Source organism: Populus nigra, chromosome 3 (genome assembly GCF_951802175.1).
Source record: "Populus nigra chromosome 3, ddPopNigr1.1, whole genome shotgun sequence".
NCBI lineage: Eukaryota > Viridiplantae > Streptophyta > Magnoliopsida > Malpighiales > Salicaceae > Populus > Populus nigra.
In genome coordinates, this window is record NC_084854.1 from 17,063,960 (window position 1) to 17,088,095 (window position 24,136).

The window sequence follows — 24,136 nt, forward strand, 5'->3', positions numbered from 1 at the left end:
GCCCAGATATCAATTTACATGTCGGGGGAAGAAATTTCCAAGAAATATCGTGGGCTGACTAATAAATTCCAAACACCATGCATACAATGCACTTGTGAGTCTTTGAAAATTACACACACACTTGTGTGTTTGAAACGTGCATGTTAGGACTTAAATCATGTTTTAGAACACGGTGCAACTCGTATTTTTTTAAAAAAAAAATTAATTAATTTTTTTATATTTTTAGATCATTTTGATGTGCTGATATTAAAAATAAATTTTTAAAAATAAAAAAATTTCATTTCAATACATTTCCAAATAAAAAACATTTTGAAGCACCATCACTACCATAATCTCAAACAAGCTCTTAAGATATATATATATATATATATATATATATATATGTAGTTTTTAAAAGGCTATCGATTTTGTTTTTCTACTTTCAAAGAATAGAACCTCATTTAAAGATCATACAACCCTTTAGTTGAACATAAATCATATCAAGCAAATTAAAAAGATATTTTGTTGTTTTTTGGTTTTTTTTTCTTTGGTATCTTAGTGAATTTTCTCTAGCTTTTCTCTTATTGAATCTCTCTCGTATCTTTATTTTTGCAAGGAGATATTTATGCTGGAAATTTTGCATGTCTGTAAGGAAAAGTATTTTCATTTTAAATGTTTTGGAATTCCAACTTAATTCCTTTTTTTCCACCTTCTTTGCTCCCACTCCCCCCATCTTCTACGCACCAATCTAAATCATGGCGTGGAGCATACCATTCACCAGCGAGAACGACGCTGCATGTGACCAGATTTACATCGCATTTTCGGGATTTTTTTTCCAATGGGCAGGGCAGGAACTGTCGTGTAACCACTGGGGGGCCCACGAGTCAATAAAAGCCATCATCTTTGTGAGGACCTAACGATGCGGGCCACAAGGCATGAGAGAATGCCAGGCTGCTTGCTACTGTTTCTATCTTTAAACGTGACAATCTTTCAAGAACCTTCCATCAAATTTCTCGAGACTGTTTACTTCTGCGTTGCATCTCTTGCTCCCCTCTTGGACATATTTGAAAGTCCTGCTACAATATTCATACGGTGAGTAGAAAATAAATAATAATTTTTTTTTTGTTTGAGATTAGGTTGGTTGGATTGTTTTTTTTAAGATGAGTTTTGCTGTCACCGGAACCTAATAACATTGGGCTTAACATTAACACTGCATCCAAAACATTTAATAAAATTTCTATTATCTTCATATACTTTTTATATTTTAAAAAAATTATTATTACCTTGCTGCGGACCACAACACAATATATTAGGTCATTAATTATAACAAATCAAGATAATTAATAATTTGCATTGAAAATAAAATTTTCAATTAACGTATTTACATGACTTTGCTTAATATTGGCATTTTTTAGCCTTCATTTATGCCAAGCCGTCTAACAAAAAATATTGAAAATACAAAGACATCGTATATGTGATTATATATGTTGACACTCGCATATAATAAGTTATTCAAGATATATTGTTTTATTGGAATGATATGGTGAGTTTTGGTTTTTTAAAAGACAATTATGGGAGAAAATGTGTTTTTTTTTTTTTTGCCTATAAACAACTAAGACTCTCGTCATCTAATTGATATGAGATAGTAATATTATTATAACTCTCAGGCAAGGAGCTTAGGCAATCATACATGGCTGACATTTTCACATATAACGTTAATGATAATGTGTGTCCATACCTGCACATGGTACACCTCTTGAGAGGTATTGTCGGATCAAACTTTATTTTTTTTTAAATTATTTTTTATGAGGTTATCCCAAACCCATAACTTGGACTCTGGGTTTAACGACTTCGTTCGAGTTTTTCATCATTTTCCCAATTGATTTTTTTTCCTCTCAACATCCTTCAACTTCATGTTTATTATGAATTACATTTCATGATATATTTCGATTCATTTTTTATGAATTTATTTACATGTCATGACTTAGATCATAGGATTGACATATTGTTTTTATGTACTTTTTATTCAATTTTTTTAATTTCATCTTTTAACACTAAGTTGATTGAGAATTAAGTTTCATAATTTATTTTGATTTTTTTTATTGAGTTATCCTGATCTCATGGTTAGGGTTGCGAATTTAACAAGTTGACTCAAGTCATTTCTGGGGTTTTTTTTAATTTAATTTTTTTTTTAGTCTCATCCTTCAACATTGAGTTTATTAAAAATTGAGGTTCATAATTTATTTTCAGTTTCTTTTCATAGGGTTATCATGATCTCATAACTTAGTATATAAATTGACAAATTAACTTAGGTTGACCCTAATCAATTTAATATATTGTTGTCTTAATGTTTATTAAAAAACTCTCACCTAAAATATTTATTTCGAGTCAAACTATATTTTTTACTCGTTATCCAAATTACTTTTTAACCAGCCAAAACGATCGAGTCGTATCAAATGAATTTCCATGTGGTTTAATTTCTTTTCTATTAGAAAAAAAATTAAAAACATCAAAATATTTTTTATGCGTAAAAATGACCCGACCCATGAACTAATTATCTGGTGTATTCTAAACTTTCTCCATTCATACCAAGTTTTTTATAATTTTCTTCATGTTCCTGGAACCTTTTGTTCTACCACTATTTTCTGTCCTTTTTTATATATAAAAAAAGCTGTTTTCAAAATTATGAAAAGATGAAGAAAATACCAAATGGGCCCATTAGCATATGTGATGTAGGATTGGAGGCCTGCTCCTCAGGATGCAGCCAGTCCATGACAATCTCGATAACTCCAGCCCATCAACTATTCTAAGTTACTTAGCCTATTCCTTTAAGGACCGGCCCATTTAAAAAGAAAAAGAAAAAGAAAAACACTATCTTCTTCCCCTCCAGGCTGCAGCAAAGTAAAACTTTTTTTTTATCATGAAATATTTGCTCCATCATACCTTTAATTTCTATTACTTATTTAGCGCTGGTTCATAATTATAACACTATCAAATGCATTTGTTTTATAAACCCGTGGCAACGCGCGGGCATGTCATCTCGTGTTTTTTTAATTTGAAGTTAGGTTGGTTTGATTTTTTTAAAAGATGGGCCCTGCTGCCACTAGAACCCAATAACTTTAGGCCTACATTAACATTAGATCCAAGACGTTTAATAAATTTTTTATACTCTTCATATTTTTTTATATTTTTAAAAAATTATTATTGATCTGCTACTGATCACGACACAATATGCTAGTCATTAATTATAACAAATCATGATAATTGGTAATTTGCACTGAAAATAAATTTTTCAGTTAACGTATTTACATGACTTGTTTAATAATGGTATTTTTTAGCCTTCATTTATGCCAAGCCGCGTAACAAACAATCTTGAAAATACAAAGACCTCATATATGTGATTATATATGTTCACACTCGCATGTGATAATTTATTCAAAATATATTGTTTTATTGGAATTACATTGTGAGTTTTGTTTTATTAAAAAACACTTATTTGAGAAAAATGTCTTTTATGTTTATAAACAACTAAGATTCTCGTCGTCTAATCGATATGAGATAGTGATATTATTATAACTCTCAGGTAAGGAGCTTCGGTAATCACACATGGTTGATGTTTTCACATTTAACGTTAATGATAATGTGTGTCCATACCTAATAAGTGCACTCATAACTTGGATTCTGGGTTTAATGAGTTCGCTCGAGTTTTTCTTCATTTTCCCAATTGACTTTTTTTCTCTCTCAACATCCTTCAACTTCATATTTATTAGGAATTACATTTCATGATATATTCGGTCTATTTTTTATGAATTTATTTACATGTCATGACTTGGATCACAACATTAGCAGATTATTTTTTATGTACCTTTTATTCAATTTTCTCAATTTCATCTTTGAACATAAGTTGATTGCGAATTTAGTAGGTTGACTCAAGTTATTTTCGGGGTCTTTTTTTAATTGAATTTTTTTTCAGCCTCATCCTTCAACTTTGAGTTTATTAAAAATTGAGCTTCACAATTTATTTTCAGTTTCTTTCCATTGGGTTATCTTGAACTCATGACTTAATATACAAATTAACAAATTAACTTAAGTTGACCCAAATCAATTTAATATATTGTTGTCTTAGTATTTATTAAAAAACTCATTAAAATATTTATTTTGAGTCAAACTATGTTTTTACTGGTTATCCGGATTACTTTTTAACTAGTTATAGTGATCGAGTCGTATCAAATCAATTTTCACATGATTTAATTTTTTTTATTAAAAAAAAATTAACATAAAAATATTTTTTATACGTTAAAAATGACCCGACCCATGAACTAATTATCTGGTGTATTCTAAACTTTCTCCATTCATACCAAGTTTTTTATAATTTTCTTCATGTCCCTGGAACCTTTTGTTCTCCAACTATTTTCTGTCTTTTTTTATATATAAAAAAAGCTGTTTTCAAAATTATGAAAAGATGAAGAAAATATCAAATGGGCCCATGAGCATATGTGATGTAGGATTGGAGGCCTGCTCCTCAGGATGCAGCCAGTCCATGACAATCTCGATAACTCCAGCCCATCAACTATTCTAAGTTACTTAGCCTATTCCTTTAAGGACCGGCCCATTTAAAAAGAAAAAGAAAAAGAAAAACACTATCTTCTTCCCCTCCAGGCTCCGGCAAAGTAAAACAAGCAGAGTAGAGTGGCCAAGCAAAGTGTTCCCTTCCCTTCCCTTGTTTTCGCCATGCCTCCATTTCCATCTTCTCTTCATATATTCCACCCAAGCCTGAACCATTACCTAAAACCCAACTTCTTTTCTCTCAGTTACTTCTCTATTTCAGCCCCTAAATTTCCTCTCTCCAGCCAGTTGATTCCGTTTAACCCTAGAACTATCTCTTCTGTAGCAACTGCACTTTCCCCATCGGAAAATGGCAGTGGCGGCGGAGGAGAAAGGTCGGCCGCGCTGGCTGGTCCGCCGGTACTCGAAAATTCAGTGCAGAAAATTGACGTCAATCCTCCTAAAGGTACCAGAGATTTCCCTCCAGAAGAAATGCGCCTCCGCAGCTGGCTCTTTCACAATTTCAGAGAGGTCAGACCTCTGTCTATATTATAAATAAAACATATCTATCTCCATGTAATACTTTCTAATTTAACGTGCTTTTGTTGGTTTTTAGGTGTCGCGACTGTTTGGGTTCGAGGAGGTTGATTATCCGGTGTTAGAATCGGAGGCACTGTTTATAAGGAAAGCTGGAGAGGAAATCAGAGACCAGGTGTGTGTGTGTTTGTATTTCGTTTCTTTTTAACAATTGTGTTGTTTAATATACTGCAACTTAACTTAAAGAAGCTATCAAGTGCTTAATTAAGTGGCAGGTTCTGGTATTTTAAATTGTAGTACTTGGCGTAATGATAATGCTGTCAAATTTTGTTCCAAAGTTATTAACTTTTATTAAATTTATGGATTCCTTGTCAAATGCAATCAATAAATGTTTTCATCGTTAGGCATTAACTTAATTTGGAAATGGGGGTAGGGGTTCTTGAAGCGCATCTAATGCAATACAGTGGACTGGCCAAAAAAGAAGATCATTAATGATGAATATGTACAGATTTCAATCCTGTCATTCTTGCACTACATTGCCTTTTTTTTTGAGTGCTTAACTGTGGGTCTTCTAGAGTTTCTCTTTGTGCCAAAATTAAAACTCACAAGTCTCTCAGCAGGAATATGCCATACATTTTTTGTGGTGGCATATGTTTATTTTCTGGTGTGGGATTGTTCTTTCTTATTTGACAACGAGTAATGCAACTCCACCTGAAACATCTTGCAACGGTTTTATATTTAAATCCCATCACTTTTTTTTCACTTTCTTTGTGCAGTTATATTGTTTTGAAGATCGTGGAAATCGTCGTGTTGCTCTAAGGCCCGAGCTTACTCCCTCTTTGGCAAGGCTAGTAATACAGAAAGGGTACTTGAAATTTCTGATGCAGCAGAGTCCTGCTGTTTTTGCATTTGAATAGCGCATATCCCTTTTTATGCGTTTCTTTATCCCAATTTGATTGTCCTTGACAAAAACCTGCAGGTTCATTTATTTATTTTCTTATGATTTTGTATCCAGGTACGGATGCAGATTTGATCTCCATGTTTTTTTTGGTCCAGAAAATCGCTATCCCTCCCATTGAAATGGTTTGCCATTGGACAATGCTGGCGATATGAGAGAATGACTAGAGGGCGGCGTCGTGAGCACTATCAATGGAATATGGATATCATTGGCGTCCCTGAAGTCACAGTAAGTGCTTCTGAATTAGCTTTACATCCAAAGAGTGTTTCCAGAATTTAGAGTTTTTGTAGTTCTGAATCCTTTCCTCCCCCCCTCTATCTCAAACAAATGTATACATGTTTAAGCACATAGACACATGGTTTTGAAACATCCTCATCTATTATTGTTGAGACACAGCTTTTATAAAGCTTTCAAAAGATGGATGACACGAGGTATAAGCTTTATAGTCTGCTGTATCTTTAGTGATAAGGTTTACTTCAAACAGTTGTTTTCAATTAGTCTTCAAGTCAAGTTAATTTTGTGCTCAATTGTTCTATTTTTATCTGTGTATCGTGTAGGCTGAAGCAGAGCTTATTTCCTCCATTGTTACATTTTTTAAGCAAATTGGAATCTCAGCATCAGATGTGGGATTCAAGGTTAATAGTCGAAAGGTAGTTACTCATTATTACTTTTTTTGGGTGAACATGGACTACCACTGGAGTTCTTTTGTGATTAACAAATGATACAGTAATTTTGTGCTTTATGAATTGCACTTATTGAGTGCTTTTAATTCTGCAAGTGTTCATTAGTTGAGATCTTCACTTTCTGCTCTAGGAATTATTCTTATCGAGTGCTTTTAATCCAATAATTCTGCGCATTTCTTTCATTAATTGATTTTTTTTGCTGGCTGCTTTAGGAATTGTTCTGAAAGTTATGACTGATTCATTCAACTGCATGGAAGGACACATGCATCAGTGTGTTTAATGGTGTTATTAATCCGTGAATTAGACAAATTCAGAGTCTGTTAATCCTTGATACTAAATGAGAAAATATCTAGAGACATAATAAGCAACTAATGATATTGCTTAATGACAATGACAGTTTGTCCTTTTGTTGTTAATTTAGACAGAAAGTCATTGTATGCCACATTCATTCCAGCAACTCGGGGAGTATATAATTAATCATTACATTGTGCATATCTTGAAAGGAATAATTTTTTCATGATGCTTCAATGTGATTGTTTATCCTGCATAACAGGTATATGAATGTCATTATTTGACTTCCAATATCATTATCTGCATGCAATTTGTAGCACCATTGTTAATATTTTGAGAGTTTTCTTCATTGCAGGTTTTGCAGGAAATATTAAGATCCTATTCCTTATCAGAAAATTTGTTTGCCAAGGTCTGCGTTATCATAGACAAGGTTGGTTACCTTCTTTTCTTTTTGCTTGGATTTATATGCATAAAGGTTGATTGCTTGAGGTTTCATATTATGTGGTGTGATTTATCCCCTTTCACTGCATTGTTAGTCATCATGGCTGATATATTGTCATAATTTGAACTCGTAGCAGTCATTGATTGCATTTTACAAATTAAATTTGTATTGGTTTTGAATATTGATGCCTTTATGCAGTTAGATGTGCACTTTTTCAATGTGATGCATCAGTTTTTCTCCTATTGGACCATGTTAATGGTTCTGATAATATTGATACAGATCGAGAAGATTCCAATTGATGAAATTAAGAAAGAATTGAACTCTGTTGGGATGCCGCAAGAGGGTGTTAACAAGCTACTTGAAGTCCTTTCCATAAAGTCATTGTCCGAGTTGGAAGGTCAGTTTCAACATGTTGCTGGAGAAGCTACTCTTTATTTAGGTTTTTTGCTAAACATTCTTAGGTTATCCTCTGGCATATGGTAACTGTTGAATGCTTAACTAGGACAAATGATAACCAAAAATATTTTCTTAAGGATGTTGATGAAAATTCCTAATTATAGCCTTAAACACCCTGTAAAAAAATGGTAAAAACAGAAGCCAGATACAAAAAGTCATTGTTTTTAGAGTTCAGATATGATAAGGATGCTGGGATACTTTGCACCATTCATCATATCCTCTTTATTTAGATCTTTGTCCCATGGTTTGCTTTTTTCCTTAAAATTTCCCTGGAAATATAGATTCAAAGATTTCACAATAATTATTTTCAAGGGGCAGAAAGTGGCTGCAAGACATGGTGTGCCCAAGTAGCATGTTAGGCTGCACTGTATTGCTTTTTAAACAATGTTAAATGAAAATCATATGTATCTTTTAGATTTACTAGTTGAAAAGTTTATTCTGAATTGGTTGATGTTTAGTTCTTGAGACTGAAGTGATCTCTCAAGATAAATTCAGGTAATGAATCTTTCTTAGCTTCTGATTATGTACTTTAATTATTGTGGGAGTATAGAGATACTTGGAGGTGCAGGGGAAGCAATTGCAGATCTTAAACAGCTGTTCTCACTTGCTGAAAAGTTTGGTTATTCTGAGTGGATTCAGTTTGATGCATCAGTGGTCCGTGGCCTTGCCTACTACACTGGAATTGTGTTCGAGGTTAGAATTGTGATATCTTTCCCTTTTTGGCTTTACAATATATGGTAGCAGACCAAGACTTGCATGGTATAAAAAAATTTAATGAGCTGCAATTGATGAAACACTGCATACTATACAAGTTAATGTGTCCTGCTCATCCTATATCCAATGAAAACTTAGTAAATCCCATATCTTTGGAAAATGACAATGTGGCCAATAGAGTCTTGGCAACATGCCAAAAAACTTTGCACAGATATTCAATGATTGATACTGTTCCTTTTAGTGGATACTGGGCAACTTGACCACAAAGTATACCCATTTTTCCATGTTGTTTTACACAGATATCTAAAATGAAAAGTTCTTTTCTTAGGGTTTTGATAGAGCAGGAAAGTTGAGAGCCATTTGTGGTGGTGGGCGATATGATCGGTTACTCTCTACTTTTGGTGGTGATGACCTTCCAGCTTGTGGCTTTGGCTTTGGGGATGCTGTAATAATTGAAGTAAGTTGGTAGTTCTGTCCCCTTTTTTTGGCCATGTTAAGAATATTGATGAAATGAATTAGGCCTTGTTAAATTCTATATAGCTTCATGTGTTTAATTTAAGCATGATGTGCTTCCCATCATCCAAAAATTTTTTACCTAACCAAAGATTTCTATTTTTGGGATAAACCAGTAACTCGTAAAATAGCTTCTACCATGGTCAGTTGGCTTTATCTGTATTTGTAAGCTAATGTCCAAGGATTTATGGAGAACTGAAAGGATGTTTTCATCTTCTGTATGCATGAAACTGCTTAGATTTCTTTGTTTGTTATGGAATCAAGTAAATGAACTTGTACTTTTAATTGTGGGACCACCTAAAAGTTATATGATCTATTTGTATCTTTGTTCTTAGGGCTATCTAGAGAGGAAACAAAATAACAACCATCAGAACCTCTAATGAATGTTCACTTACCAAGGTTCTCGAAACATGGCCATGTGAAATTCATTCCTCAGTTTATCCATCAGTTCCCACTTTCCTTCATGATAGTTTAAACTTGACTAGTATGCAATCATTATGATTTATGAAGAAATGAACTCTTTCTTTCTTCTTCTTTTTCAAATGATGTGTCATTTTATTTTATATCATTTTATATGTCCTTTTGTTTTGTATCGTTGATTGTTTTCCTTGCTTTTATTTATTCTAGCAATGCTTACACAAGTATCTACTTTTTTTGGATGGTGATGGTTCACAGCTACTCAAGGAGAAGGGTATCTTACCAGAATTGATCCCCCAAGTAGAGAACATTGTGTGCGCTCTTGATCATGATCTCCAAGGAGCAGCTGCCACAGTTGCTACCATGCTCAGAGAGAAAGGCCAAAGCGTTGATTTAGTCTTGGAAAGCAAACCTCTTAAATGGTATCAAATTCTATTTCTTAGGGGATATCTCTTCTAGCTTTCTATGTGTTATTTGGTAATAGATTCTATTGATTTTCAGGGTTTTCAAGCGGGCAGCACGGATAAATGCACAAAGGCTTATATTGGTGGGGAATACAGAATGGAAAAAGGGTATGGTTAGTGTAAAAATCCTCTCTTCTGGGGAACAATCTGAGATTAAAATCGATGAGCTAGAGTGACAAAAAGAAGAATGGGTTTTTTGATGGTTTCTATTTACTATTTATATGATTTTTTTCCTTTTACCAACTTGTTTACTTGTCTAGGTTTTTTAGGTATAGTTTGATAAAAAATTCTTCGCTTCACATCTTCATAAAACTATTTTCTTGCTGGTCACTGTCATTTTCCCTTTGGAACATTATAATGACATGTGGATTCTGTAGTTTTTAATCTGCCTTGCATGCCTCTACACCAGTACGCAGATTAGTTATCTTGTTCTGGCTGACAAAGTTGTATCCATGCATCAATCAGATTAGAATATATCTTCCCCTTTTTGACTGACAGGAAAAAAGGGGAATGCAAGTACTTTTGAGTTGATAATGTTTATAAACACAAATAAAACAGATGAAAGGTCTCTCTACTTGAGCAGCATGAGGGTTACTGGGATTATCACGCTAAACAAGTGCATTCCACTGCATTACCGTGCACGCGCGCACATACACTTTCTTTTACTGCATTACCCTGAACTTGGACGCTTCCTTTTACTTTGTTACAACTGATCTAGTGGCAACTAAATTTATGTACATTGATGGTGCCTATTCAGCCATGGTGCTGAAAGGCCTATTCTACATGTATGTATCTCTGGTTGTGGCCTGCTGTCTTCAAGCTCTAATTTGTTACGAATGTCCCCACATACCAAATCCCATTATGAAGAAAGCTCCTGCTTGAAGTAATAGATATATGAAGAAATGATCTTTCCCAAAATGTGGTCGTAGATTGCATAGTACATTATAAACATCCCCATTATCAGCTCAAAGACACGAATCCTGTGTAGCATGAAAAGATGAAACGGAAATGTGAAATTCATTTGACATTAGGTAGTTGTAGTTCATGTTCCATTAGGTAGTTGTAGTTCATGTTCCGTACTTTCTAATTTAGCAATTCTATTTGTCACCTGTTTGCTGAAATGAGTTTTGAAGCGTAATGAAATAAACAGTTTGCTTTGTCTAACGCGTTGTTCCGTATTTGCTGTTCTATCTACATGGTTGGGGTTTATTGTAATGCTTTGGTCTATGGTGATATGCTGGTTTTGGTGAAGTGTTTAATGAATACCTTTTTCTGTGCTCCATGAAAAAAAAAACAAGGACCAAGTAAAATTACCTGTTTCCTATGCTAGATCGAACTTGCTTGGATGCTTTAAAAGTGTTCTTTTGCCTCACGGTGTTCCCAAGCTTCTCAGTCACAACCCATTCATGGACACAGATTGCTTATAGGAGTCCTATAATTGCTGCTTTAGTTCGACGTAGGGACATTACATTTTCAAACAGGATCCAGAAGACGAGCAGATGAAGTGACCTGCTCCATTGTAGAGATTGTAGCTGTAGACTACCCGTCAATGTCAATAAAAAGAAGAAGAAAAATGAAGGTGAAAACTTTTGATTGCTGTAATTAGGTTACCTTGGAGTGCAGGCTGCGTTTAGAATGGTAATGGTGGCTGGAATGTAAATAGCTATAGGCATTGTGAGTTTTATTTCTGGAACCAAGACACTTGCAGGTATAACCACGCAGTAAAAGAAGTGACTCAGTGTGCTACTATCTTCCTCACAAAGAAGAAAGCATAGATGCCATGAATTCTCTTGAAGATTGACACCCTCTTGCGTGGAACAAAATATTATGGAAATTTCTCTTGGAAAGAATAATTCATTGTAATTAACCCCGCAGGAGGATTAGGGTGGGACGTTTAACCTCACTACACATAGGATTATCTCTTTGGTCATCTTCCGGAACAGATTAGCCGGGGTTGCTGGTAACGATATGCCCTCAGTGTACTAGGAAGTTCATTTCTCACCTGCAAAGGTAAAACAGAAAATGGAAGATCGGGTTGGCAGTTTTCAGTTCCTTGAAACTTGAGAATCTCGAATACAATTACTGTAGTTATCTCTGCGATAGAGACCTCACTGTCAAGTTCCCCACAAAGACAAATTTCCAGCCCTTAATTAAGGCTAGCCCTGACTGCTAGGTCATGTCTTCCACTGTGGTTCGATATTTCCATCCACCTGCATCATTTATGGCCTGGATCGCCGTGAACCAGTTAATAATTTTTTTTTTTGTTTTCTTGAACTTTACCTTTATCTTATCAATATAAACACTATGTTTATTATCATTACTGTTATTATTTATGATATTATTATTAATATTTTTATTATCAAAATAAAAATCATAAATTGATGGAGGATACTAATAATCCACATTTATCTCATAAAAAATAAGATGATTAAAATCTTCACAATACTAATATTAAATATAAAGCTGCCTTTTCTATTCATGTGTCTTAAACAAGTTTTCAAAACTAGCTATGGATTTATGATTATTTTTTGCATTAAAATTTCAAAACCAACTAAACATGTCGTTAATAAGAGAATAATTTTTAAAAAGATTTAAAATTTCAATATCATAATTTGAGAGGTTAAGATTGAGATAGAGTGTATTTTAACGCATAATTGCATAAAATAATATTTAATTATAATTACAATATATTTTTATTCTTCAAATCAATAAAGCTCGATTAACTACTATACTAAAAAAGCTGGGATTCCTCACCTTCTTCATTATTTATATAAATAGTAAATGAAAGTGAAATCTTTCATTTTTTTTTCTTTTGAATGAATGTATTTTAGCATTTTCTTTTAATTTTATACTTTAATAATATTTTTTATTTTGAATTGGTTGTCATAATTTGTTTCGCTTTGTTTTATATGAAATTATCATAATCTCAAACAAAAGTCCAGATATTTGGTTTGGTTAGTACTGAATTTTATAAGTATTTATTTTTGTTATTATATTATTAAATAAAAAATAGTTTAAAAAATAAAATTTTTAAACCTAGTGGAGTCCATAATTCAGGTTTCACGTCTGGCAAGTTAAGTTACAAAGCTTGAATCGATTTAATATATTTTGATCTTAATATTAAAGAAAAAGATGTCATCCTAATTTTTCTTAAAAAATAAACCCCACTTTAACTGATCATCCAATTTGTCTTTGGACCCACCAAGGTTACTGGATCATATAGGAGCATCTCTCATGCATGTTAGTTTTAAACATGGGTTAATATATTGTTTGATAATAAAATCAGTATTAATTTTTATGCATGGACCCTACCATTATTTGCGTTGAAAACTCTGTATTGTTGAAGCAGAAATTGCATGCTATTCATTGCGTTCCTGTAACACAGCCTCTCTCCAACACAATAAAGAGTGAATTAATTCACTCTTCACTGCTGTTTACGAAGTGAACAGTAGAGAGTATTTTTACTATTCATGTAAATAGTGGAAACATTCTTTATTGTTCCGGCTAGACCAATTCCATTTCAAAGTTAAATGCATTTAAATTGTGTTGATTGATGATCCTTTTTCATTAGCTTCTTCACTAACGTTCATCGTTCACCCAGTGGAAAATTATTTCTTTCTCGTCTTGGCTTTTTATTTTCTAATTCTATTTTCATTAATAAAATTTGACAGAGATTGTTTTAAAACAAAATAATACTTCAATTCTTTAGAAAACTAAAGTCAGAAAAGAAAAATTAGAAAGCTTTGCTTAAATATAATATTTCTATATCCAAAAAAAAAAAATAGTTTTTAAGTTTTTCAAACTTATAATGAGTTTGAAAAAACATATTTTAGCAGTTTTATATAGTTTTCCTTCCAGGTTCCTATTGTTTTCTAAATTAAAAAAAACATGGATAATAAATTCTTTTGTTTTTTATAAGAGCACTTTTTTACCAAATAAAATATTAGTTTTCTTACATTTTCATATTTAATTAGCGCAGAATTTTATTTTTATCATGAATCTATTTTTTGAGCTAACAATATGATTTCTTATAATAATCTTTAACTTGAATAAAACAAAACAAAATAAAAATTCTATTCAATTTCTTATTGTAAAAGGAAAAACTAAAACTAAAAAAGGAAAAAAAATCTATTAATGAACAAACCCTTGATTTCTAGACCATCCCATTGAAGGTTTGAATCACGGTTTAGATAAGTTAATTAACATAATATCATTCTATTTTTAAAAAATTAAAATAACATTGTTTTATATTTTTCTTTTAAAAAATCAAATCAAATATTAATTTAGTTATGAATTAACTTTCCGAGCCAACCGTACTAATCGGAGTGAAGTCGGCGTTAGTTATTTGGCTTACATCAGATCAGGATCGAGTGGCGGGTCAGCTGGCTCTCAAGTGGGGCCACAGAGTGAATTTGAAAAACTGTGCTATATATTTAAATTTAACCAAATAATATTGGCAGGTATAATAGTTTCCATCGTTGAATTGTCATCTCTTTACCACACCAGATTTTGACGACGAAATTGTGGCATACAAGACAAGACTAGACTTGTGAACAGCAGAGCTCCATTCCACGGGCACCTTCTTCTTTCTTTTTTTTTTACCTTCGGGTTTCTAGAGTGTTTATTAATAGTAAAGTATTTTCTATTTAAAAATATATCAAAATAATATTTTTTTATTTTATTTTTGATACCAGTACATTGAAATAATTCAAAAATATTTAAATAATTAATTTAAAATAAGTTAAAACCCAATGCTTCAACACCCATCACTATAGTTAGCTGCAATTGATGCTAGCATGGGATGCAAACATTAAGGTGGATCCCATCTCCAACATTACAAGGTTTAAAAAAAAAGGTCCAAGGAGAACTCTTGATTCACATTCCAAGCCTAGATTTCCTCATTTGGATCTTGCTAGGGAGTGCGGTTCAAATAAAAATCAGGTAAAATTCATGTTTTTTGTTTAAAAATAATTATTTTTAATGTTTTTAGAGTATTTTAATATTTTAATATTAAAAATAATTTTTTTAAAATAAAAAAAATATTTTTAAATAAAAAATATTTTAAAAATCAATCCCTACCCTACTCTCATCAATTTATTATATAAAAAAATTGAATTAAAATCCTCGTGTCCTACTTTCAATTATGGTTTCTCGAGGGGGTGAAAAAAGAAAGGCACCAACTTTGAAAAGGAGGAGTGCCCTTTTGTACTTTACTCTTTTCGTGAAGCTGAAGCTTCCTACTAGACGATCGAATTGCTTGAATGGGATCATGATCTTCTTCTGTCTTTACATGAACAATTCATAATCAATACTTGAGATCCAAAACTAAACACCCTTTTCCTTTCCTTTTCTTCTTTATTTGTTGCGTTCTTGAAAAATATAGAGTACATTTTAAAATTATTTTTTTTAAAAAAATTTGATTTATTTTTAAATTTATCTTACTTTAAATTTATTTTTTTAGCATAGTTTTGATGTGCTAATATAAAAATAAATTTTTTTAAAATAAAAAAATACTATCTTGATAAATTTCTTAGTGAAAAATATTTTGAAAAACAAACGCTACTACACTTTCAAACACAGACTAAGCAGTGTACAAAAATCATCTCAGCTTAAAAGGTTAAGCTGTTAGGTTAGGTTTCAAGATATGATTTATATTATTTTCTAACACATCCTCTTCCTTAATTGAAAGTTATTTGGGCTTAAAACTTGCATATGCCTACATTATTTTATATTTAATTTTTATTAAATAAATAAAAATGATAAGATTCAAACTCGTGATCATTTAATCATCAAAACTTTAATACCATATTAAAAAATTATCTTAATCTTATAATTTAAATTATTATATAAAATTATGAAATATAATTTATATTATTTTGAAGAAATTATCTATCCAAAACTTTCACTTCGTACCATGGTCGATCATGTTCCCACTTTGATGCCTTCACCATGCCTTCAGCAACGATTAAAAAAGAAGAGAAACTCTGGTCTGGTCATGTGATGTGAATGGACTTGGTCAACACTACACTTTTTTTTTTTTTAAGTGGTTGTTTGGGCATTAGGCAAGGGCTGCGTATATAGAATATATAATATAATGTATTCCACTCCTCCAGCTAGACCACACTGGGTCCCTCCCTCCCTCCACTCATGCACTGGTAAAGCAAAGTGATGAATATATTATTAATTAATTGTAGCAGTGGCAAAAGTTTTGGTGCAGAACATGTGATTAGGCGAATGCCGGAAGTCCAATCCCTACCTAGATGGTTTTTGATTCGAGCAACATCTTTTTTCCAGTGAAGGTGCCAGCAGGGCAGCATCCATGAAATTTAAGAGATGGAGGTGAAGTTGCCTGCCGGCGGCCATCGGTTTTTCAATGAAGGTGCCACTATCCACGGATCTGGCACGGCTGACTCTACATTGCAGAGAACTAGTAGTTCTGATGATCCATGCCATGCGGATAACCATCTATAATTATTTGTTGGTGGGTATTTAAGAGTATGCTGGTTATTATTTTTTAAAATATTTTTTATTTAAAAATAATACTTTTATATTTTTTAATAATTAATATCAGTAAATCAAAATAATTTAAATATATATATAAAAATTTTGATCAATTTCTATTTCGGCCGCAATACTAGACATACCCTAAATCAAATTAATCCTTCTTTTTTTCACAACCAGCAAATCAATAATGCCTTCTAATTACACTATATAGATTAGTGAGCTGATCATGTCAATTTTTTTTTACCATATGTTTATTTGATGCCATATTTCCTGACGAGCTAAATTTGGAGATCCAGCCAGAGACTATGGATGTGCTGCTGAAGTTTGAACCCAAATGTGTATACAGGAGACTCGGAAGTCAATAGTATTTGACTAGCAAGCCATGAGGGGGATAAGTGGTTGGTTGCTGAACAAAATTAGTTGGATTTTACTCATATTTTATTGGCCCTAATTAATATCCTAACACCTACATATTTTAAGACTCACCGGTCAGAAAACAAATCGCACATTTTAATTTTCCCTCCCTCCCTTGAAAAGAAAAAGAAAAAAGAAAAAAGAAAAAAGAAAAAGAAAAAGAAAAAAACCCCTCAAGATTTCCCCGTCTACTCTTTAAATAAAAAACCATCCCTGCCTTGCCTTCCGCCCTCCTATCTCTCCAAGATCAAATCCAAACAACACACGTCTCTCTTCTGTTGCTTTATCATCAACCTAACCCAAACCGCCACTCCTCTTCTCTTGTATAACTGACCGTTCTCATCACTCTCTCTTTTCCTTTTCGTTTATTAATTTGGTATAATTTCCCATCTATTATATCTTAATGGTCGCTGGTGGGGCCCACCTGGAAGATGGAGACAGGCACCCTTCGTCGGCCTCTAGAAGAGGAGGAGGAGGAGGAGGAGGAGCCACCACGGGCTCCTGGGTGTCGGGCCAATCGGTGTCAACTAGCGGCAGCGTGGGGTCTCCATCCAGCAGGAGCGAGCATGCCATGGCCACTCCCGCTAGTGACAGCACTTTCTTAAGGTTGAACCATCTCGACATTCACGCCGATGATGCCGCCACTCAAGATGCCGCCGCGTCAGTCTCCTCCTCCTCCTCCTTATTACTATTAATTCTGTTTGATTAATCATGCTGATGTTTCATTCATTCATGGAGATATAAATTCACGAGAGGGGTTTTTCGCTTGAGGGTTCATGTATCCTGTTGGAATTCTTATTATGTGAGATGTTGTGAATTTGGTATCTGTTGTTGCTATTGTATGCCATTGCATAATTAATTTTGTGCCTCAATTTAGGATAGTCTCGAATCGTGATGTGAATTTGAGTTGGTAGCTAGCTAGCTAGCTAACATGCTTGGATGTTTTTTAATCGTCCATCATTGAGTTTATTGAAGCTCGTGTGTGCATGAACAGTAATAAGAAGAAAAAGAGAGGTCAACGGGCTGTTGGAGCTGATAAGAGTGGTAGAGGACTTCGTCAATTTAGCATCAAAGGTATTTCATTCATCTCTTTTCCCATCTTGAGAAATCATTTGCAAAGTAGTACTTGTCTACTCTTGTTTTCCTAGCGATACACGAGTTTTCTCTACCTGACTGACTTCATGGTTCTACACTGTTTCACTTGTGTCCAGTTTGTGAAAAGGTGGAATCCAAAGGAACAACTACTTACAACGAGGTCTGTTTCTTTTCTTTTTGCTTATTCTTATATATAGATGACCTACTTGTAGCACTGTTAATTCCCTTACATCAAGCTGTGAAAATGTTTCACATGGTGTTGGCGATTGTTCTTCTTATAGTATTGCGAGAAATGATTAGCATGCATATGCTGCCCGGTTCCCAGTAGATCAGAAGTAGGTTGTTCTTAGCATATAAAATGGGATGAGAACTTCATCATTCTTAACTATTGTTACTGAATGCCTGATTTATTTATATAAAAGCGACCATCCAGAGGTTAATCTTACCATTTAATAGCATTAGCTAGATATCATTTGAAGTATTTTGGTGCTTCCGCATTATCCTATATGCTGTTCTATTGAAGTTTTAGTATGTTGCTTTCTCTAGATACTCTGGTGCTTTCATACATCCTTTTATGGTTATCAGGTAAAGACATCTCTCTGTCAAGGTTAGTTGGGAGCTTAGGTTTTAAAATCAGAGGCAATACCACTAGATGGCGGTAGGGTCTCAGCTCATTGATCTCAGATCCCCAGAAACATATTTGTTTTGTATTGGAGCTGTCAGATCAGGCCTTACTTGATTTTTGACTGAGGATAAATATTTAAACTACTCAATTGATACTTAATGTTAGTGGCATTTAATAGTAATCAAGTGCTTATAAGGTTTGCTTGGTCTATTGAACAAGATGTAGCAGAGAGAAGTTGATTTTTTTTTGTCAGATTTGTTGGCAATACACGGCAATCTATATCAAACACCATTTCAGGGGTTGATGATTGCATAGTTTTTGGGCACGGCTAGGCACTCCACCACTTTTCATTGGTTGTTGATAGGAGGGATGGAAAGATAGATGGGTGTGCGTTTCAATTTAGCAGGCCATAAAGGAATATCTGGAGACACTGAAAGATTGTTTCTTGTTTTCACTTCCATGTTGAATTTCATACCTTTAAGCTGTTAAAATGTTTTGATAATCTTCCATGTAGACAAATTGGATGGTAATGAATTGACCATCCAGATGATCAGTCAGGAACAGTTATATCTTGGCACTATTCTTGTAGATCTTTATGCAACAGTTGGATGCTTTCTAGGTGATCTGTCGCGTGAACAAGCAAACATTTTTTTGATTAGGAATTTGTTTTTATCTCCTTTGATTTCATTTGCTTGCCCCATTAAAGTTTCTGGGACATCTTTAAGTTCTAATGCTTTGTGTACCAGAACTAATGCTTTTTCTTGTCTTCGTTTTTATATTTATATAATTATCATAATTTTCTGTACCTATTTCTTAGAGTTTGAAGTAATTCTCAGGTAGCAGATGAACTTGTTGCAGAGTTTGCTGACCCTAGCAATAGTGTTTCTACCCCAGATCAGGTTATCTATTTTGTCAACTGAAATTAGTCTCTTTTTTTTTGTATCTATCTTTTATCTTTTTTTTTGTATTTTCTTTTATCTTATTAATTTCATTTTGCAGCAACAATATGATGAGAAAAACATTCGGCGGAGGGTATATGATGCTCTGAATGTACTCATGGCATTAGATATCATATCTAAGGATAAAAAGGAAATACAGTGGAAAGGTCTTCCCCGAACTAGCCTAAGTGATATTGAAGAATTGAAGGTATGTGCTTGCCTTGTGTATCAAGAGAAATGACTTTTGACTTTTTTGATCTAACATAATCTTTTCCAACTTGAATATGACCAGGTTGAGCGTCTTGGATTGAGAAATAGGATCGAAAAGAAAGCTGCCTATTTGCAAGAGCTGGAGGAACAAGTGAGAATGGCTATTTAAACACTCATGGTTTGAATTTGAAGCTAGATACATGCACTTAGGAAGTTTCATGTTTCCTATAGATGTAACTCATTGGTCCTTGTTACTCACTTGTTATCTTGTCCAATCAAGTTTGTAGGTCTTCAGAACCTGATACAGCGAAACGAACAACTGTACAGCTCAGGAAATGCTCCTAGTGGTGGTGTGTCGTTGCCTTTTATTCTGGTGCAGGTAAAACTTCTCCTCAATTTATTTTGCATGTATGGCCATAAACTAGTTTTATGTTAAAAGTCTTGGACTTGCAACCAAAAGGATGTAGTTTCACGGTCTTAGAGCAGCTGCCCTGTGCAAAATTGCTGTAGGATTCTCAAAATTCTCTAGTTTGGTGAGACCATAATTAAGCAATAGTTTTTTGGATTTCTTAGTTAAAGGATTTACTAACATTTACTTTTGATGAGTTTGTCAAATCCGTGAATGGTTTCTTTGTCAGCTGTTATTCTGTTAATCTGATTTGTTTGCACTGCAGTCACCATTTGCTTTGTTTCACTTAAGAATTTTAGTTTATGCATTGCATATTGCAGTCAGCAGACAAGTACTCAGCAATTGTTTACCCTCATCATTTAGCTAAGATTTTGATTATTAGGTGTGTCTATTGGCATGAACCCCAACATGCTTTTATTTTCACCTGGAGAACAAAAATGTACTTCCCTAACTGATACTTTCCACATCTCTGCCATGCAAAATGGTGTTATGAAAAGATCCTTGATCTTTAGTCTTGCAACCAAGTATTTAATGTCCTGATTCATTGGTGTGATAATGAATTCACAGGATATTATGGACAACATAAGTCATATTTCCAAAATTTCCAATGTTTTACAAATCCACTCTTCAATCAAAAGTACATTATCTAGTTTACTTCGTGTATTCAGTATTCATTTGTGAGATCAATAGGTTCCTGTTTTTGCACTCTTGTTTGGGAGATCTATAGGGGAGAGACATCATTGAGTTTGAGAATGCATTTGTTGCTGCACTTGTGCTTACCTTCTATTTCTTATGTTTCATGTGCATACAGATCTGATAGATAGGATAGGTTGGGATAATGAGAGGACACAAGTTTTCTGTAGCTGGATAGAAGCTTTATAGGATTAAATTGACATTTACTTTTAGGTGGGTGCAAATAGATCAGACTAGGCTTGATAGAGGCAGGGTATTTATTTGCATGCTTGCATGTCATAAGAGCACACGCATAGAAACATGCTATAATTATTTGAGAAATCCACTCTGAATATAGTAACTGACTGGATGTGGAGGAGGATGGTGGAAGGAAGAGACTTTAAATTTGTATGTTGAGAAGATTGTGAAATGCCACTCCCACATTGAATAGGAAGAGGGAGGTAACCTCTGCAATCTATGAATAACTGGCATTTAAAGGTTTTAGAGTATGGAAGGTTTTTACGGATTTATGGTTTGACAATTATGAAGATTTGTGCTGTAATTCTAGTCTCAAGTGGAGAGAAGGTGTAGAAAATGATCCATTTTTTACTGGGTAGCTGCAAATAGTTGGTGATGGAACTTTGTTGAGGTAGAGCATGTGTTAGTGCATGCACATTTTGTGGTGTAAATTACACGTTTTGCTTAAGAAATTTAAGAAAAGCAAAGCCTAACGACTGATAGTCATTGCTTTGATGGTTCAGAATTGTTATTGAGCACTTGAAAATTCATGTCCCATCACCTTCTAGGTCCTTTCCTTTATCTTGTTGCTTTGAAGATTCCCTAGTAGATTTTAGGGTATGGTCTCAAGTCTTTTCTTGTTCTGCATTAATAGCTGGATGAATGTGGTGAACTAGAGTTTCAAGCAATAGAGAAATTTTGTTTGGTAGCAAAAAAAGAAAAAAGAGAGATCTTATTGTTACAATTAACCTCACGAGTAAAAACAATAATTATCTGCATATGTACAAGTTCACAATTAAGTTTACTAAAAAATATAATATCTGTAAGTAGGAGCTATATTTACCTAATGTGGCTGAAAGTCATAATTTGAGTTTTTAAGGCAAGCTGACCAAGCAGGCTCTGAGATGAGCTTGAGCTGCAGTTGAACTCTTGGAAATTGTAGTCAGCATAGCATAAACAGATCTATAGCATTTTTCTTAGTTGGAAATATTATCTGGAAGTATGCTTATGGTTGCAAATATGTACTTGAATTGTAAATGAATAGACCATAGAAATTGCTATATCTTGTTATTTTTACTTCTGAATATGAAGTCACGTTTGTTTGTTTGTTTTTTTTTTTAATGCCTTATTCTTTTTTGGCAATTGGGACCTGTAGACACGCCCTCATGCAACTGTTGAAGTGGAGATATCAGAAGATATGCAGCTGGTTCACTTTGATTTTAATAGGTAAGAATACCCGTCAGCTCCTCTACTTTCTCACTCACAAAGCTTGTAACTTGCATACACAGTATCTGCTTTGGCATGACATAATGAGAGTGTTGAGTTTGCTACACCATATGACTTTTGGAATAATTTAGTCGAAGTACAGCATTGTGGCAGACTGGATTTGAAATCTGCAAAGGAGGCATCAAATTATATATAAGAGATGTGAAGGGGCTCTGGATAAGTGCTTTTCATTATTCATGCTTAAAAATAAATGCCACTTTCAATTTGCAACTGAGCACTTTTGGACCATGGTTTTCACCTTTTCCCCATAAGTAAAAATTTAGAGTTCTGCCATTGGTAACACATTTTTTTAATTGTACTGTATTTACAGCACTCCTTTCGAGCTCCATGATGATAATTATGTTCTCAAGGCAATGAAATTTTGTGAGAGACCCCAGAGCGATGATATGGCACCCAATCCACCTGCTGATGGAGGTGAAGGTTCTAGCATGTCCAGCATGTATCAACCACAAATCCTTGCTTCCCCAAGTACAAACACCCCAGTTAGGCATCCTACTTCGCCGCCTCTTCCTGGAATCATAAAAGCACGTGTTAAGAATGAGCATTGAGTCATGCAGGATCATCTGAACCATGGGCAATCATGTCAGCTGTGTCTGTATATTGTGTAAAGTAGTTTGCTGTAGATGGTGCCTCCCTATAATTATCCCCATTCACAGTTTTAGGAGGAACTGAGATAACAAGCAGATCGGCCCATTTGCTTTGAGACTTCCATGGAAACACTTGGTTCTATCTGGTTCTCAGCTTTAGATCCATTGTTCGCTTCTGTAACTGTTTAACCATTTTTTTTTCCAGTTATTTTTTCCCATTGTAGCAAAAATTAAGTTTAGATTGTATTAGGCTACATAGGATTGTCCAGCCTTACTCAGAATGATAGAATGAATTAATTCAATCTTCAAGAATTTGATGTTTCCTTATGTGTTGCATTGCATTTATTTCTTGCCTGTTACTATCATTCTGTCATCCAGTTCTTTTCATTTTTTTTTTAATTCAATGGCAAATTTATACCAAAAAAAATAAAACAATAGTTCATATTCAATGGAACATGTAAGTGATCTCTTTTCTTCTATTTTTATCCGTTGGTAGAAACGCAAACCCTAAAATCTCATGTTTGCAACGGTTCTAGAGAATCGCGCATTGTTTCTTTGTTCTCTCAGCTTCAAACATTTTTGAGTGGACAGCCACAGTTTAAGCTTGCCATGTTCTGTTTGTGTCAGTCGCTTATCTTACTCCCTGGCCCCTGCTTTCTTCCCTTTCCTAACCTTCTCCCTGTTTAGGTAAATGTTAAATATTGTTTTTTAAAATATTTTTTATTTAAAAGGATATTAAAATAATATTTATATATATATATATATATATTATTTAAAACACTAAAAAAATCTAATTTAAAACAAAATGTTTTTCAAAATTTAGCGAAAGAGTTGCATTGCTAATAAACATGGACAGTGCTGTCATTGAAGTTGGTTTTTTTTATTTTGTTACAATGGACCTTTCAATTCAAGGGCCACGTGTTTTTTCGAATCACGAAAATGGAAAATTACAGTAACCCTATAGTGATTTACCTTTATTTAAAAAAAAACGTTACCATTTTGAGTCAATTCAATTTTTAAATTTGGATAAAAGGAATAAATTTATCCTTATAAATAATATATCATAAACAAACAGAATTTGATTTATTTCTTCTTCTCTAAGAACACATAACCTCACAAAAATCAAAATCTAATCTTTAATGTATAATCAATTTGTTTT

The 24,136-nt window shown here is 33.6% G+C and overlaps 2 protein-coding genes across 2 annotated transcripts; both read left to right on the forward strand.

Annotated features, from left to right (window-relative positions):
• Positions 1–4,611: 4,611 nt before the first annotated feature.
• On the forward strand, positions 4,612–10,383 carry LOC133688410 (histidine--tRNA ligase, chloroplastic/mitochondrial-like). The gene is made up of 11 exons (XM_062107888.1): positions 4,612–5,055; positions 5,141–5,236; positions 5,838–5,926; positions 6,118–6,247; positions 6,577–6,669; positions 7,349–7,423; positions 7,715–7,832; positions 8,442–8,584; positions 8,934–9,062; positions 9,794–9,957; positions 10,037–10,383. The coding sequence occupies exons 1-11, from the start codon at positions 4,711–4,713 to the stop codon at positions 10,173–10,175; spliced, it is 1,521 nt and encodes a 506-aa protein (XP_061963872.1). The 5' UTR covers positions 4,612–4,710; the 3' UTR covers positions 10,176–10,383.
• A 6,622-nt stretch (positions 10,384–17,005) lies between these two features.
• Positions 17,006–23,304, forward strand: LOC133689966 (transcription factor-like protein DPB). The gene is made up of 9 exons (XM_062110086.1): positions 17,006–17,577; positions 17,912–17,991; positions 18,129–18,172; positions 19,474–19,536; positions 19,637–19,783; positions 19,868–19,936; positions 20,066–20,164; positions 22,260–22,330; positions 22,701–23,304. The coding sequence occupies exons 1-9, from the start codon at positions 17,321–17,323 to the stop codon at positions 22,936–22,938; spliced, it is 1,068 nt and encodes a 355-aa protein (XP_061966070.1). The 5' UTR covers positions 17,006–17,320; the 3' UTR covers positions 22,939–23,304.
• Positions 23,305–24,136: the final 832 nt, after the last annotated feature.